The 17,350-nt window shown below is 36.1% G+C and overlaps 1 protein-coding gene across 1 annotated transcript in view; it reads left to right on the top strand.

The window, feature by feature from the left end:
* The window catches only part of LOC130681280 (bromodomain adjacent to zinc finger domain protein 2B-like), a 107,231-nt gene extending 90,134 nt beyond the window's left edge, over window positions 1-17,097 (top strand). The window contains exons 16-24 of the mRNA XM_057493919.1: window positions 1,292-1,988; window positions 2,126-2,208; window positions 2,594-2,754; window positions 4,702-4,761; window positions 7,002-7,312; window positions 7,700-7,835; window positions 15,769-15,905; window positions 16,180-16,323; window positions 16,594-17,097. Of these exons, the coding sequence (XP_057349902.1) occupies window positions 1,292-1,988; window positions 2,126-2,208; window positions 2,594-2,754; window positions 4,702-4,761; window positions 7,002-7,312; window positions 7,700-7,835; window positions 15,769-15,905; window positions 16,180-16,323; window positions 16,594-16,720 (1,856 nt within the window). The 3' untranslated portion in view covers window positions 16,721-17,097. The remainder of the gene's footprint in view (window positions 1-1,291; window positions 1,989-2,125; window positions 2,209-2,593; window positions 2,755-4,701; window positions 4,762-7,001; window positions 7,313-7,699; window positions 7,836-15,768; window positions 15,906-16,179; window positions 16,324-16,593) is intronic.
* Window positions 17,098-17,350: the final 253 nt, after the last annotated feature.

Below are 17,350 nucleotides of genomic sequence, written 5' to 3'. Positions count from 1 at the left end.
AGGCAGAGGAACACCCAGTGCAAAGGCCCCAAGAAAGGACATAACTTACCATGTTTGAGAAGCTGAAAAAAGGGAGAAAGGTGAGCAAGGTTAGCAAGGACAAGAGTGGTTTTCAGGAACCAGATCATACAGTGTTGGAGGCCTTGCTTAGGCATTTGAATTTTATCCAAATAAAAATGGTGCAGAAAACAGTAGCATCCCATTTATGTAACAGCACAAACTAATAGTCATATGCATGCATGTAAGATTTCCCAAAGGATGTATGGACACGATTGATTAAGCAGTTACATCTGAAGATTAGAAATAGGAACTGAGGGAGTAGGGCAGGAAAGGGTTACATTAGCCTCTTATTACTGAATATTTTACTGTGAACATACATCGTTTTTCAAATTAAATAAAGTAGGTTTATATTTTTCTAACACTTCTTATCAATTATTATTAAAACACTGGTAAAAAATATGGACAAGAAGTTCACTAAGGAGAAATACCTATTATCCTACAGAAAAATATCCAGTCTTATTAATGATCAGAAAAAAATAGAGTTTAGATTCTCACCTCCCGGATATTTCCAAAGACAAAAGTTATTGATAGTCTTCAGTTTCATTGAGGGTGTAGGCAAACAGATGCCCTCGTGTAAGTATGATTGTATATTGATCTAGACTTTCTGGAGGGCAATTTGACAATATGTTTCAAAAACTCTGAAAAGTAATATCTTAGGACTCAGTTTTTTTCTGGAAATGTATCCTAAGGAAGTAAATCAGGAGAAAAAAAATCCAAACACAGATCTAAGATCATTCATCATTTCTAGCATTGTTTCTACTAATGAATAATCGGACCCTATTAATAACTATCAATAGAAGGTTGATTTTTTATGATATATTCCACTGAATATAGTAATTACAATTTAAGGCGTAGGTATATATTTATTGACACATCAGAATAATTAAAGAGTATTATTCAGTAAAACGTACAGGTTGGAAATCTGTAAAATAGGATTTCATGTGTGCATAGAGAATTCCTGGAAAAATTAATACAAAAATGTTAGCAGTAATTTGTATATTATGGCTTTTAATATTTTTTATTATTGTAATTTTTTGTGGTTAGTTACAAAATTACAAAATTTTTTCCAATGAGCGTAACAAGCTAGTGTATAAAAGAAAAAAATGAAGAGTATTAAGTAAGCTAGAGAAATTTGTTAAAGTATTTATGCATATGATTTGATAAATAGCAGTAAATATAGTATGGTTTGATCTAGAGGAACTGATCTTCGTAATGCTTTTGGATTTTGTAGGGCTGAAAGAAATTGCAAAAGAAAGAAAAAAACGAAAAAAAGCAGAAAGCATCCAGACCAAAGAAATATTTGATACTTCTGACGACACTTTAAATTGTTCAAATCCGGATCATTGTGAGCAAAAGGAAGATCCTAACGAAAAAGATAACACAAATCTAATTCTTCAGAATCCTGGCTCTTTTTCCAAATTAAGCAAGCTTTTAGAAGTAGCTAAGGTGCCTCCTGAGTCAGATGTAACGACCCCCAAACCAAAGAGCGGTGCAGATGGGTGCGCACTGCCTCACCAGAACCGTGGGAGACACTCACCGGGCAGCATGCAGCCAACGGTGACACAGAACAGCGTGGAAGGGACAGACTCGAATCTGGTCAGTACCGGTTCAGGTGGTGCAGGCAAGGTCTACAGTCCTCCCCCCAGGGACCAGTTGTTACTGCCAAGAACACCTTGGGAGGACGCTTCCCTTACCCAAGCCGATGCGCCAGCTGCTTCTTCACCAACTCCTCGGGCCCAGCCGCCCTCTAAGTCACCTGCAGCTCTTGAAGTAGCCAAACCAGTAGATTATCCTAGTCCAAAGCCTATTCCAGAAGGTGGGTACCTTGAGAGGGTTTGCTGTAGCCACTTACTGTATTGTATTGTTACAGATCTCTATATTATAGCTGAATCTTTGATGTTTTTATATAGTTATAAATTTTTTCATTTGTAGCATGCCATTAATTCATATTCTGAATATCTGTAAATGCCCTACATGTTTATCTTGGCTTAGAAATGCAGTTTGGCTGGTGGAGAATTACTGACCCAGAGCATTTAAAAGCTTTGCTCAAAGTGCTACATCCCAGAGGCATAAGAGAAAAGGCATTACAAAAACAAATTCAGAAACACCTGGATTACATCACTCAAGCCTGCATCGAGAATAAGGATGGTGGGCACCTAAAAGAGATTTATTTCTGCTCTCTTGCTTAGTTATGAGAATTAATTCTTTCATCTTAAAGCATATTTTAGTATGTCTTAATCTTAATTTATTACTAATAGGCTTTTTCTTTCCTATCTTGCCCAAAAACAACTTACATTTTCTTAAATTGGTACTACTTTTGATAGTTTGTTACAACCTGCAGACATACTGTTCTGTTTCTAAAGAAGAGTACTTACTGCTCCTTTTGCAAGAGTCAGCTGCCTTGCTTATTCACAAGTGAATTTGTGTGTGTTAAATGTACTTGTACGTGGTACCCCTGGAGTTTCATTCACATTCTGGAAGAAATCATTGAGAGATAAAGTGGATTTTAAAATAAATTTCCTTTCAAATATAGTTACCATTATTGAATTAAATGAAAATGAAGAAAACCCGGTAACTCGAGATATTGTGGAGAAGTGGTCAGTAGAAGAACAAGCAATGGAAGTGGATTTGAGGATTCTTCAACAGGTAGAAGATCTGGAAAGGAGAGTCGCATCAGCAAGTTTGCAAGTAAAGGTAAAATTGACTTGGAATAAAATCTGTTTTTAGAATAATGGAAGGTAACTGACATTTATTGTATGCCTGATACATGCCAGTTACTGTGCTAAATGTTCTCACTTTGATTAATTTCCCCCATCTTACAGGTAAGGAACAAGGCTCAGAGTAAGTAACCTGTCAGTGGTCATAATATAGTAAGTGGCTAAATGTGGGATCAAACCAGCTCTGTCCTCCCGAGTTCTTCTTACGAAATCCTGCCCACCTCCTCAGTGGCATGAAAAATACCATTTCTGGTCTGCAGTTCTTCACCACAAGCAGGATTTCATAGTTTCAGCCACGATAAATGTAATGGCAAACTATTTCTGCAATGTTTCATATGTGCCTGGTAATTGTCTAGTATGCAAGCCACGTTATATAGCCATGTTATATGTTGAACTTTCACTCTATATGATTTAAAATTGCTAATTTAAAAACATTATGTTGTGATACACATACTCACATCCTATGTATATATGTAAAGTTTTAATTATTTATTGACTGGGCATTACCATGTCACAGCCATGATTGAAACTGAAAGGACAACAAAAGAAAAGCTTCACCTTTGTGCAAAAATTTTTGGTTTTAAAAAGAATATAAATGTCTCTTCTCAATTGATAATGTGATGTCTCTGAGAATAAATGGATGGATGATGAATAAGCATGAGAGAGACACTTGAAAAGGCTTAGAAAATGTCGTTTCTGTGTAATTTGATTGAATATTTCATATTTCTCTCAGAATGTGAGACTTACGCCATGGTACTGTCCTACCAATGATTACAAATTAGCTGCATTAATTACTTTACTACTGGCATTCAGAAACTTTGGAGGATCTCATCTCAAAAAATGTCATTTTTCCAGAGCTAACAAAAAAATGTCCCTTTTTTCACCACAGACATAGTTACCCACTTAGGGAAACAAAAATTTATCATTTACTGAAATTGTGCTAGCCAACTATATGTATCCTCCTCCTGGTATTATAATACAATATAAAAATGCCTCACTTATCTGGCATCTTCAACAAATGAACTCTTTCTTCTACACAAGTTAATTTTCTGGAGAAATGAAAATTATTCTATTTAGTGCCATCATTTTTTAACATGTGTGTTGGATCGCTTAGGTTACCGTTCCCTTCCTTTTTAAATTGAGAATAGTGAGTTTGATTTAAATTCTCTTGGTGACACCGGATCATCAGTATGAAGACCAATTATTGGGTAATGATTCCCTCAGGGACTGTGAAGAGGTTTTGCCCCTACAGTAATTTAAAAGGCCCTAGTGTGCTTTACCTTTTAAATGACTACATCTGCTTTCCATAGTCTGTCTTCGTCATCTCTCATGGTTGGTTGTTACTACTTGCTGGTTTGAGTTTGGTTGGTTCTACTCTCCCTGTTTTCCTCCCATGACCATCCCCCTCTGGTTTTAATTCACCGGTTCTAGATGGCCGTTGGTTGGGAAAGCATATCATCAGCATTTTGAAATTGTATGTAAAGTCAGAGCGTGGGCCTAACGTTTTCCTGGCGACATACTGAGATCTTGGTTTATTGACCTTATCACATTACCGACTGCTTAGATGTTCTTGCCCATGTTCTCACCAGCTAAGATAAATGAAATTGGTTTTTTAAGTGAGATGCTCTAACATCCTATTAATACAGTATTATGGGGTTATTATGGACTTTTTAAAGAAATGAATGGTAATTATATTAGTCTTGAGGAATCTTAAACAACAAGTGATGGAAATAATCACAAAACATTTTACCATCTATAAAAGATTTAATGATTTTTTTTCCTGAAAACAAAATATTTATGTGGTCAGCCCTGGGAACTAGCCATTGTGAAGACACATTAAGCAGGTGGCCGTGGTACTACTTAGATGCATTCATTTCTATTTTCAATATTGCTGATAATACGGAAATTCTGTTTTATATTGTAGGAAAATCTGCAAGAATCTAGTCCTGATTCTGTAGAAAGCCGAATTACTCTACTAGCTCCTGTAAACACAGTTCCTGTGTCTCTCTTTCAGTTTTCTCTTTTGTAAGCTGATTACTTCCTTCAGCCATCGGTCCAGTGAAATGGTTTCCAGGCGCACGATTCTCTTCTGATTAAACGGCAGTGTCTATATTCTTAAAATGTACCACTCACTATACACAGAGATGCCTAATGTGTTCATGGGACTTTTACTTCCCTTAAACTGGCACTATACTTCTCTTCATGCCAATTTGTACTAGCTTTTTAACATCCAAACCATACCGTTGCTAAACTGAGTATGCATTATTAGAAAAAAAATCCTTCTGCGTCTTTCATTGTGCTTTTAAGTGTGTTGTATCACATCCAATATTTCTTTGATTGGTTGCTTAAACTTCAAAGCTGAAATTTACATTTATCATTGCTCTATTTTTATTAATTTCATTTGGGTATATTTTTCAGCATATGAAACTATTTTTATCACAGTCCTGTCATACAGAATATTAAACTTCCTTCCTAGTTTAAGTCACCTGCATATTTAATAGTTGAACCGAGCTGTTCACAAGTATATTAACATGACAAGCCAAATAAGAGAGAGCCCTTTGACAGTGGCAGTGAGGACCTTTTCTGAGGTGGCAAGCTGTGTCTGTCACAGGGCTTTGCAGACAATTTTCAACCATCCACCTTCTCAAAATCTAATCCAGTCCTCATTTTCTTGTCTTTTGCTTGCAAAAGTCAAGATGTGTTACATTTATAGGATTCCCTTGATTTAGCAATTTCAGATCCCTTTCAAAATACGGGACTGAGGTTCATTTGTTATGGCATATACGATGCAGTAATGTTTTGTATGTACCTTTTATAAATTCATCCATACTTTCTAATAATGAATATTCTCTTGAGGTAAAGAGGAAGAATTCTGATATATAAGAAAAATAATTCTCTCTAAAGAGATTTAATAAAAAGGATCATGTTCATTCTACTTTTTACTTAATATGCTTTTACAAAGTACCTATTGTACATCAGAGTGGACACCACAAAATTGAATAAAATGTGGTTTCTGCCCTCAGAAAGCATTCCGTACAATAGGGCAACAATACGTGTATACAGCCCTGCAGAATCTAGTAACGGATTGTGAAGATGTAGAAAGTGATTCATGAATTTAGGACAGGAATACACTGATTGTGGTGAACATAGGGGAAAGATCAAGGAAGATTGCCTGTAGAAGTCCAGATGGAACTTGAGAAGATGGAGAAGCTTTTGACAGAGAACAAGGAGTGCTACTAGGAAGAGTTAATAACTGGGCAGAGCACCAGGATCAGGAAGCTCAGGACATGTTTGGGGTGTGTGGCAAGTCATGGAATTTGATTGCAGTGTTGGATGCCTGAATGGGAAGATGAGCGAAAGAGGGAGATTGAGGTACTTGAATGTCATGGTAAAACTGGACTTTACTGAACATTAGGAACTCTGAAGGGTTTGAGCTAAAGGATCATTGTAAGCAAGCTGAATTATAAGACATTCATTTATTCAATCAGCGTATATTTTGAGTGTCTAATATTTGCCTTCCCACTGCTGGAGATGAAATGAGTAAAAGTAGACATGGTCCGTGCCCTCAGGGAATTTAGAAGTAGAAAGATATTAATTAAATAATCACAGCAGTATCAGATTGTGACTGCCACAGGTATGGAATATCACATGGTTCTGTGAGAGTCTGTAAGAGGGAGGCTTCCCTCCTAAAAGCGGTCAGGGAAGGGTTCCCTGAAGAAATAAATTCTCACGTGAGGGCCACAGGATGAGTGGAGTCAGTAACTAGGGGCAGAGGAGAGGGGAAAAGCTCTGCGGGCAAATGTAGCAGCTTCTGCAGAGCTCCTGAGGCCAGGATGGGCAGTGCAAGGGCCTGCGCAGGAGGAGTGGCGGAAGGAATGAAAATGAACAGGAGGCACAAAGTCCCTGCTGTCGAGAGATTCCCATTTAAAGTGGGCCCGTGAGAGAACCAGCAGTTGGTGTGAAGTCCCTCGGAATACTTGGCTGATCTCCACTCTACCTCTCATAACACCAAAAGTTGTTAAATTTTCTTCTTCAAACTTCTCTTACAACTTTCTAATAATTTTCTTCCTTATTTTTACCTAGCATTAGGAAACACAAGGTAAAAACTTGTAGTAATGATCCTTGAGCTCTGTTGGCGTCGGCTGCTGTATTCTAAGTAAAGGTAACTCACCCGTCAGGCATTTTAAGAGGAAACCATGCTAACATTACTCTCTTGATATATAGGGTTGGATGTGTCCAGAACCGGCATCAGAAAGGGAGGACTTGGTCTATTTTGAACATAAGTCATTTTCTAACTTGTGCAAGGAGCACGATGGAGAATTTACTGACGCAGAAGAAAGCAGTGCGCATGCACTAGAGCGGAAGAGCGACAACCCCCTAGATATAGCTGTAAGCAGGCTGTCTGAGTTGGAGCGAAACATTGAAAGGAGGTATCTGAAGAGCCCCTTAAGTACCACCATTCAGATCAAACTGGATAATGTGGGCACAGTTACTGGCCCTGCTCCTGCACCATCCACTAGTGGTGATGATGACGGGTAGGTTATTGAAATTAACTTGAAAAATTATTGTGCTTCTTTGCTAATTGGAGCCTATTTTCTATTGCCTGTTATCTATGTATCTTCTTGTATATCTGTGATCCACATGGATCATGCTATTTGCATGGTGCTTTGTAAAAAATGTTTTTTCTCTTGTTATGTGTGTTGATAATCCTGCGAAGTGATCTTACATTTACCTGATTGTGACTAAGCTTTGAGGCACGTAGCCACAGTCTGTGCACTACATCAAATTTAGTTGCTTAAACCTTATACTTATCGGCTGTTACATGTTTCATCATCACTTGGCTATCAGTGTGATGACTGTTTCAGATTTGGTAACCGTAAGTGTGGACATGGCCTACTTAATTTTTCTGTATTTCAATGCAGAATTGAAGAGGATATTGTTCCCGGTCTCAGGGTGTGGCGATGGGCATTATCAGAAGCTCGCAGTGCTGCCCAGGTGGCTCTGTGCATTCAGCAGTTACAGAAATCCATAGCATGGGAAAAATCCATTATGAAAGCTGTAAGTGTTTTTATTTAAGAAATACTGCAACTAATTTACACTGGCCTGTTTTTTTCCCAACCTCCAGATTTTTCTTAATTCTACATTTCTTACTGTCAGAATAATGTATGCTGTACCTGAGTTTTCTTAGTTCCTAAATGCTGTACGGTTTGATACTTTCCTCCTTGTTGTGAGCTTTTTGAAGTACTCTATCAAATGTGTTTATCTTTAATCGCGATTCTCCCTCCTTTAGATATTGTTTATAATTTACTGAAGTTGTCTTCTGTGTTCAGTCAGCATAATAGTTAATTATGTTGTTAATCTAATCATAATAGTTTTTAATGTAAATATTCTGAAGTTGTTAATCCAAATATTCTTTTGCTTCTGTAAACATGGCAGTTGCTAGCATTACCTGTAGTATACATTCATTGCATCCCTAAAATGTTCCTTATGTTTTTATCAATTTTAATTTTTTTAATGCTAAGAAATTCTTAGATAATAAACAAAATAAGCAGAGAGCTCTTACTTTAACCAATATCATGTATTTGACATCAGATGCAGTTCACATGAAAAGTAGATCTTCTAAGTCTTTTCTCTAATAATTCAAAAATTTTTTTCATCTTCTGTGTTTGAGCCCAGTTAGTCACTGTCATGTAGTGACCCCTGTTTTGTACCAGACACCAAATATATGTGTTAAATCATGTCTGTGTCCCTTTTGTCTCTTATCACATAGAGAAATATTTATTATTCGTAGACTTTTGTGAATTGCTTTACCATTTGCTTTTAAATTATAGATTAGCTTTAACATTCAAACATTTGACATTTGTCTGCATGAATGACTGGAAGTAAGATTACTCAACAATAGTCATTCCCCAAAGAAAAGAAGTGAGCCTTAAATAATTTAGCACTCTTTCCTTCATTCTCATCTCTGTGCTTATATTACGGAAGGCCTTATTCATTCTATAGAAATAAATTCGGTTTCTTCTGTATTTTTTCAGTTCTTCCTAAAATGTCCACAGAATAGTGAATCTGCAGTTTTCACAATGTCCTCAAATTTTGGTCTTTCCCCATGTAGACTAGAATTCACCATGAGTTTTAAGACAGTGTCCAGTTTATCTGGTAGCATTTTTTACCAGGTAAAATTTTTTCTTGTAAAAACTATTAAAATCAGTTTTAAAGTCACTTTAGACAAATGTGTTTGGTGGAGTCTAGGCTATAATGATCCAAAAATATTGAATTCCTACAACACAATTAAATTTAAATGGTTGTTTTACTCATCCACCAAGAGAATCATCACAATGTGGTCAGTTTTGTTATAACCTTTACACAAAAAACAAAACTGGTACCAAAAGCTGCCTATTTGTAGTAGACTTTCTTCCTACAATTTACAGAATTTTTTCTGTTTTTGGAAATTCATAACCTTTTCCAGATTATTAATATGCATTTCTCATTAACACCATCTCTCATAATTCTCTTTTTAATGTTCAATAATACAGTATTTGCTGTGAAACTACCTTAAAAAGAAGGCAGAGTTTCATGGTCAGGATGAATGAGTGCATTGTAACCTTTAGTTAGATGTAACAGTGCCCGTAATAATCCTCGTAAGTCCTAGCAGAATGTTTAAGTGCTCAATGCCTTTAGAAGTACCCATTTGCCAGACACCAGCCTTACCAAGAAGGAGCTGGCATAATTTGCCTCTAGATAATTTTCTGTCCAGGGTGTTCTTCATATTGTTGCTAATAATAAACAGTAGGCAACATCTACTATTTTTTACTGTAGCAGCAAAGGAATTAAAACCAATATTAATACGTTTGCTCTAACATATTGTGAGCTCTTTACTGTGATTTTTCAAAAGTGATATGAGCTTGCTATCTGTCACCCTTTCCTAATAAGTGTCAGAAAATAATTTTATTTTTAAATGAAAAATGTGCGAAGTAAAACAGACTTCATGGTATTTTTAGTATATTTAGAAAACAATTAACTTAATATTCATGAATTAAATCTGTTGTTAGAGGGGTTGAAATATAATCTTCCAAATGTTTTGCAGTGAGTATTTTTACAATAGAACGTGTAATGATGTAACTCAGTTTTGGAGAAATAATACCATATTTAGTGGTATGGTATTAGGAAGTGTCATAAAATAAAACTGTTGGAACATTAAACTGCAGCTTTTGCTCTTAGTACACATGCCAATTTTAGTATGACACATGTATCTCATATAGTTGGTAGGTATTTACTAAATTGAATAGTTTTCTATTTGCCATTTTGGTAAGATTCTTAAGCTATCATTAGTGTACATACTGTGTTATATAAGACTATTTAGACTTTGTGGATTAAGACTTAGTGTATTGAAGTTAAGTTTGAATAGTTAAGCTATTTTGCTTATAAGAATCTATGAACACGTAACTTTCAATTCGTATAAATAACTTATAGTTTAAGTCTTTTCATTATTTGAAAATACTGGTTGCAGGATATTCTCTACTGTGACGGAGTATAAACGAAGTGTCAAAATATATAATGTTAGTATTTACCATTTTTTTAAAGGCATCTTGAAAGTTTTGACTGTCCAACTTCCCTCCTTTCCCTTTGTGAAACTTGTTATACAGGATATGTATGCATGGGAAAAAGCATTGCCTTTACAGATTTTAAAGTTCTTAATGGTATTAGAAATTTGTCAAGAGAGAAAATTTATTTTTATTTCTGGAAAATCTATGACTTCTTAAATTATTTGGTTTAATTTTTATATAAGTTTTTTTCCCTTAGAAATCATTTTGTAGGGTCCATTTTCTGCATTTGTGTCATCTGTTTGATTTGGGTTGATTTTCCCAAGTTTCCTGGGTTGGACATGTTTGATTTTTTAATCAATCACAAATGGGTGGACAATTTTAGTCAAAATATAGGAATATCCTTTTATTACACATACTTCTGATACTAATACAAGTTTCCTAATTTTGATCTTGAAAATTACTCTAACTCATTTCTTTCTCAGGAGATCATGAGGATGCTAAGATAAGGAAAAAATGAAATGTATTAAAAAATTACATACCCTGTATTTAAAGCCATTCATTGCTTTATGGGCTCTAATGTCATGTTAATTACTTCCTATGTTAATGTGTACATGCTTTGAAAGTGTGTACAGGCATTCAGCCTCTAGCTTTGTTCTTTGCAGTGTACCTGAAATGTGCACTTACCCCAACTAAACTGCTCACCCCGTCATGTGGTCCCTATCTGTGTAACGAGAGATACATAGATGTGTATGGCTACTGTATATTTGTTAGCAAGCAGAATGTTGATTACTAATATGAATTAGGAATTGTGGTGTGTTTAATATCCCAATAACTGTTCTTCATAATAGTATTGATTTTAAATGATTTTTCATGTTTTATAGTACTGCCAGGTCTGTTGAAAGGGCGATAATGAAGAACTGCTCCTCCTTTGTGATGGCTGTGACAAGGGCTGTCATACGTACTGCCATAGACCTGAGATTACAGCTATACCAGGATATACAGATATACAGGACACTGGCAGTATCCATGTGGTATAGCTGTAATCTTAGGTCTATGGCAGTACATATGACGGCCCTTGTCACACATAAGAGGGATCGGAAACTGAACCTTTTAATGGCCAGATCAAAGTAGAGTTACAGAGTTTTGTGAGGATTTTTTTGAGATAGAATTCACATAAAATTCACTTTTTAGGTGTGCAATTCAGTGGTTTTTAATATATTCAGTTATATATGATCACCACTATTTAACTCCAGAACATTTTCATGACCGTAAAAAAGTTTCCTTGTACCCATTAGTTGTCACTCTCCCCTTCTCCCTCAGCCTTTGGCAACCACTACTCTACCTTCTAGCTCCACGGATTTCCCTCTGCTGGTCATTATATATAAACGGAATCATAAAATAGTTTGCCTTTTGTATCTGCCTTCCCTTAGCACAGTAGTTTCAAGTGCTAAAGGGAATGGTCTGGAAAGGAAAAGAGGCAATGGGCAGGTGGGTGTTTGGGACTGAGTTTATGGAAAGGTAGTTGCCAGTAGTGATGAGGTCAGGCGAGTAAACAGGGAGAAGAGTGCCTGACGGAGGGGACATCTAGTAAAGAGTCTGGCCCTCAGTTCATGCTGCCCCTTACACCTCTTACTCCTTACTTTATAACTCGGCCAACTCATTTTTTGCTATATTATCATATTGCTTTAACCAATAGGTATGAGCCTTCACACTTCTAATTTAAATGTGACTGGCAAGAGACTTAAAATGTATATGCTTATTATCAGACTGCGTTCATACAAAAACCCCTCTCTCGGTGCCATGCTCAGTCCCCCACCCTAAGCCAGTTCCCGTGTTGTGCCTCAGATCCCGCCCCCTTGTTCTCTTCACCTGCATCAGCATCTCGTCCTCCCCTGGGTTCTTCTCCTTAGCTTCACTTCTCCTGCATCCACTTCCCGCATTTCTCTCCTTTCCTTTACAGAATAACTCCTGCTGGACAGCTTTGTTCTGATTCTCTCGGACTTCTCTTCTCCAAGTCGCTCTGGGACTCTTTCTAGTCAGATTCTCACCTTCACAGCTTCTCTGAAAGTGCTCCTATCGTGGCCATTCGTCAGTCTGGGGATCAGTGCTTAGGCCTCACCTGACCCACCCATCAGTTCCAGAGCACACCCTCCTTGCAACCCTGTGTTCACTTGGCTTCTAGTACCATACTTGGTTTTCTTTCTGCCTTTGCTCCTTTTCAGTTTCCTGTGCTGGTTTTCTTACCTTCTTGATCGATAAGCATTGGAGTGCTTTCTTAGCTTCAGGGTTATCATCTGTAAAGTGGGATAGCATCTGCCTGGCGGGGTTTGTAAAGATCAAATAAGTTCACGAGTGTAAATATTTTTATGAATTTAAAGTTCTGTGACACATTTATATTAATGTGTATGGTATTTTAGACTGTTTTACAGAATAGCAGAGGGTCTCACGTGGCATCATATTTACTAAGTTGCTTTCTTATTACGTGATCATCTTTGTCATCTATAGTCAACTATAGTTTAATAATAACCTTTATTGGTTGTACATGAATTATCTTTTAGTTTAGTCACAGTGAAGCTATAGAAAGTTTCTCTAATACTTTATGAATTACTAACAAATTAGGGTTTTAAGTCCTGGGGTATCATCTGGTAGGCTATAGGAGATTTCTGTTCCGATAAATTTGGTTAAATAATATTCTGGCTCTCTCTCATTCAGGGTATAGACCAGGAGATGTAAAGATCTATAACCTCATTCCAGCCCTTCTATGTAAATACAGCTTTCTGAGCCTCTTCCCTCTTCTTAGTTTTTTAAATGTAGTGAATTAGATGTTATATTTCTTGTAGCAATGAAAAATAAACATTCTATTTTGATTTATAAGGATTTTTAAAGTTAAATTTTAGAAATATCTTCCTAGTTAATTCATGGTTATTTACAAATTTTTATGCTGTATACCTTGTACTCCAATGGCTATTTCTATACACATTATTGTGGTTAAGTATTTTTATCCTGTGTGTATGTGCATATTAATGCCAAGATATATACATAGAATCAAAAAGCCTTATGTGTGTATGTATACGTATTTATACACACTCACAGAGACACACACACACAAGAAGTTTCAAAGTCCAGTGCCTATGAAAGCCACACAAATAACACAGAAGAGTTGAGACTATGGCAGACAGGGAAGTCATGCCCCCATTTAAGTGTCAGTCATCACTCAACTCCTGCCAATTGTTGTCATGTAGACATGTAGGTCCAGTGTTCTAGGATCTGCCAATATTTCAAGATTATGGATCTTTATGCATGTCCTCACAAATGTTAAATGTTGGCAACAAATTCAGAACTTTTACAAGCATTATGAGCCAAACATAGTAACAACACATGCTGTGGGCTGTTTACGGTCTGTGAGCCACCGCTTTACAACTTCTGATACATAAATGTACAAAAACAAATATGCGATGGTATGTACAATCTGATAGGTCCTGCTCAAGACATACTGAAGGTCCTCTGTGCATTCTAACAAGGTAGAAAGGGTGCAAGGGAAATATCTCTGTCTAATAAAGTAATCAGGTAACTGAATAAAAGCTTGTTTTTAAAAGTGTATGTGCACAATCTAATGAAGTAGTCTGACAAGTATCAATAATTAAAGAAACAAAAAGAGACTTTATTACCATTTTGTAACAAAAGTCTTTGGATTCTGTGGTTTAAATTTCACATTTTCTTACTGTGAGTATTGTTAGAAAATGATCTCAAGTAACATCTTAGTTCAAATAGGAACTAGAAGCGTTAGCCCATTGTTCATGAAATGTTCTTTTTATGTAAGACAACTATTCAGTCTTACTTAATCTTAATTAAATGGACATTTTCCTCATTATATATTCAGCATTCTCTTCTCTTTTTTTTATGATTTGGGGGTTCTAAAAGCTCAGTATAATATGAAAACTCAATCGGATTTTATTGAGTAAAGATTAATAAACTAAATGGAGAAGAGACTTAGTAAAACATTTTAATTATTTCCATCAGTGCAAGAGGTAGTGATTCTTTGATATGATATGGGAAAGGTGTTAGATTTATAGTTTGCCTTATTTTAATCCATTAAAATAACTCCTTAATTATGCATTTAACATCCCAATAGCGTACCAAATAATTGTAATTGCTTAAAAGCAGTTTTTTAAAAATGTTGCTAAGAGAATCATGAAATCCTCAAGGAAATTGTTACGAAATACTCTAAAGTAATGTTTTCCGCCAAGTTCAGTTCAAGAATATAGGCAACATTTAATTAGGGCTAGACTGAATATCTAACTCCACATTCTAAGATTTTTATTTCAAGATTTCTTAACAGTCTGAGTAAGGAGTAAATAATTTTCTAGAAGAGGATAAACGCTGTTGTAGAGAATCAAAACACAAACCATATATTACCAGTGACCTTGCATATTTCTCTTCTTTGATCTATTATATTCATTGTAACTTTAATTCTCAAAATAGATGCTTATTTCCCAATTTCTGAATTGGGGGATGTTGGGAGGAGGCTGGGTACTCATTGTTACATCGATGTGCTGCCTACAAATTGTTAGACTGCATAAGGGCCACATTGGGATTCGTTTGTTTTTTTCCATATACTTTCAGAGCTAGAATGACCTTACCAACTGAGTGACTTATCTTCTTCTACAGATAAGCAAACAGAGCCTCACAGATATTTTTTTACAAAGTTCCATAGCTAATTACTGACAGAGCATAGCTGGCATTCATACACTTAAATTCCAAATATGATCTATTTTATGCTATTTCTTTACTGTTTTCCCCAAAAACATCTTTTTTTTTCTTCTCCTCATCTTTAATAACACTGCTTTGTTCACACCTGGGAACCACAAGTTTCTGGAACTCTCTTCTTAACATCAAATGCTTTTCTGAGAAAAATAACAGTTTCCGGAAGATATGACCGCTTATAAAAGACTTTTTCTCCTATTTGACACTTCATGAGCCTTATTTCATGTTTCGGGTACCTTTTTAATAACCTCCTCAACTTTCTTATTAGTATTCTCTATATTTCTATGTATATTCACCTTTGTTCTTAATTATATTGTGCTCTAAAGGATAGTCTTTATATTCCTTCCATTAGTGACATTCAGTTCATTCAAAAGAATAGTATCTTTGATTCGTTCAAAGTCTAAAGGAAAACTGCTAAGTTCTGTAGCACCAAACATGGTGCCGTGAGATCAACATCTTCGAGTTTTAAGAATTCTTTAGTGTTTTCATGCATCATTAGATTTTAGCCTAGTATTATCGGAGATCAAATTCATAGATCTCTTGAAAATAATAAAACTATCAACTTTTTGGGTGAGAAAGAGTATTCTTTTTGTTTATTCTGTCAGATTTTCATAATTTAAAATAATAGAAGGGCTATAGAAAGTTATTTTCTTATACCTCATATATTATTTTTTTAATTAAAGGCAAGTTCACTGAAAAGGGGCCGCAAAAACAGAAAAAGGAAAATAGAGGAAAACACCTGCGGTACTGGAGTAAAACAAGAACGCTGTACTCGTGGAAAGAAACTGAAACAGGACAACTCTGACCCGACTCTTGGCAGGTATTCTTTCTGTTCCCCTGTCCTATATGTTCATAACACCCCACTGTATTTGTTTAAAGACCGTCCACCATATTAAAGGTGACTTTTTGACTGTGTAAATAGGAACTTTCCTATGTAATGTAAACTCTGTACTATAAGTAAACGTATCCTTTCATCTTTTTTTATGAATTAATTTGTATTGTCTTTGAAAGAGAATGAAAGCTAAACTTTTACTAAAGGTAGATAACTCTAAAGCATGGATATTGATTTCAAACATTATTTTCTCTCGTACAAGCCTTACTAAAATGCAAACTCGTCTCAATAAAGACATGAAAAAAAGAAAAATAGAAGAAAACACCTTCACTAACTTACCAAACCAGGAAAGCTTTCATTCTGTAAAGAAAAGGAAGCAAGACCACTCTGACCTGACTCTTTCCAGGTATAATTTTTGTTCCCCTGTCCTATATATTCATAACATCCCATTGTATTTGTTTAGAAACCTTCCACCATACTAAAAGTGACTTTATGACCGTTTGTGTAAATAGGAATTTTCCTATGTAATGTCCACTCTGTATTATAAGTGTATTCTTCCATGTGTTTTTATGAATTAATTTGCATTGTCTTTACTTGGAAGAGAATGAAAGCTCAACTTTTCCTAAAGGTAGATAACTAAAGCATGGATAGTGATTTCAAACATTACTTTCTCTAGTACCCTTACTGAAATGGACAGTCATGAAGATGCACGGCCTTTTGTAGAACTGCCGGAGTGCAGCACACGGAGTCGTCTGCGTTTCCGCCTCAGGGATGGAAGACACGTTTTTATTAAAAGTGCGTAAGCAGCTTTATAATAACATGTCTGGTATCTGGGGGTCTCGTCAACAAGAAATAAAGTGGTTAAACACACACACAGAGCAGTCTTTCAAGAATGATCATTTTCTTTTAAACAAATACAATATCCCTGAATAAAGGAAAGCTTGGTGTGCATATTGGCTACTTTGGGCTGGTGTTTTCATCACTGGTGGTACATACTCAGCAGGAGCAGCTGGGCAGGAAGTAGTGGGCATGGTATGAAAATGGCAGTTGGTCCAGTACTAATTGTCACTGTACGTGTGGGTATCATTTGTTCTGTGACTGACTTGCACTCGAGGTGCCCTAGGGTGAGTGTATCCTCAAGCCCCTGGCACGGTTCTCCTCAAATAACCAAAGTCCTCCTAAGCCTGTGCTGCCACCCAACTACAGGTATCCACAGCATACTTTCATTCGGATGCACGAGGCCTTCGCCGTAACCGTCATCATTTCAGTCCTGGTTGCTCTGTAGATTATAGATCCTGGGCCTACCCGCAAGTTTGTATTTCGATTGCCATTCAAGTGGTAATCAATGAATGATGACCAATGAGTGCTCTACTGTTAAACCCAGGATATCATCCATTGGAAATAATATGTAGAGAATAAAGTAATATTTATTT

The sequence above is a fragment of the Manis pentadactyla genome, chromosome 16 (genome assembly GCF_030020395.1).
Source record: "Manis pentadactyla isolate mManPen7 chromosome 16, mManPen7.hap1, whole genome shotgun sequence".
Classification (NCBI taxonomy): Eukaryota; Metazoa; Chordata; class Mammalia; order Pholidota; family Manidae; genus Manis; species Manis pentadactyla.
The sequence above is the reverse complement of the archived record's forward strand: the minus strand, read 5'-3'. Positions and strand labels throughout refer to the sequence as shown.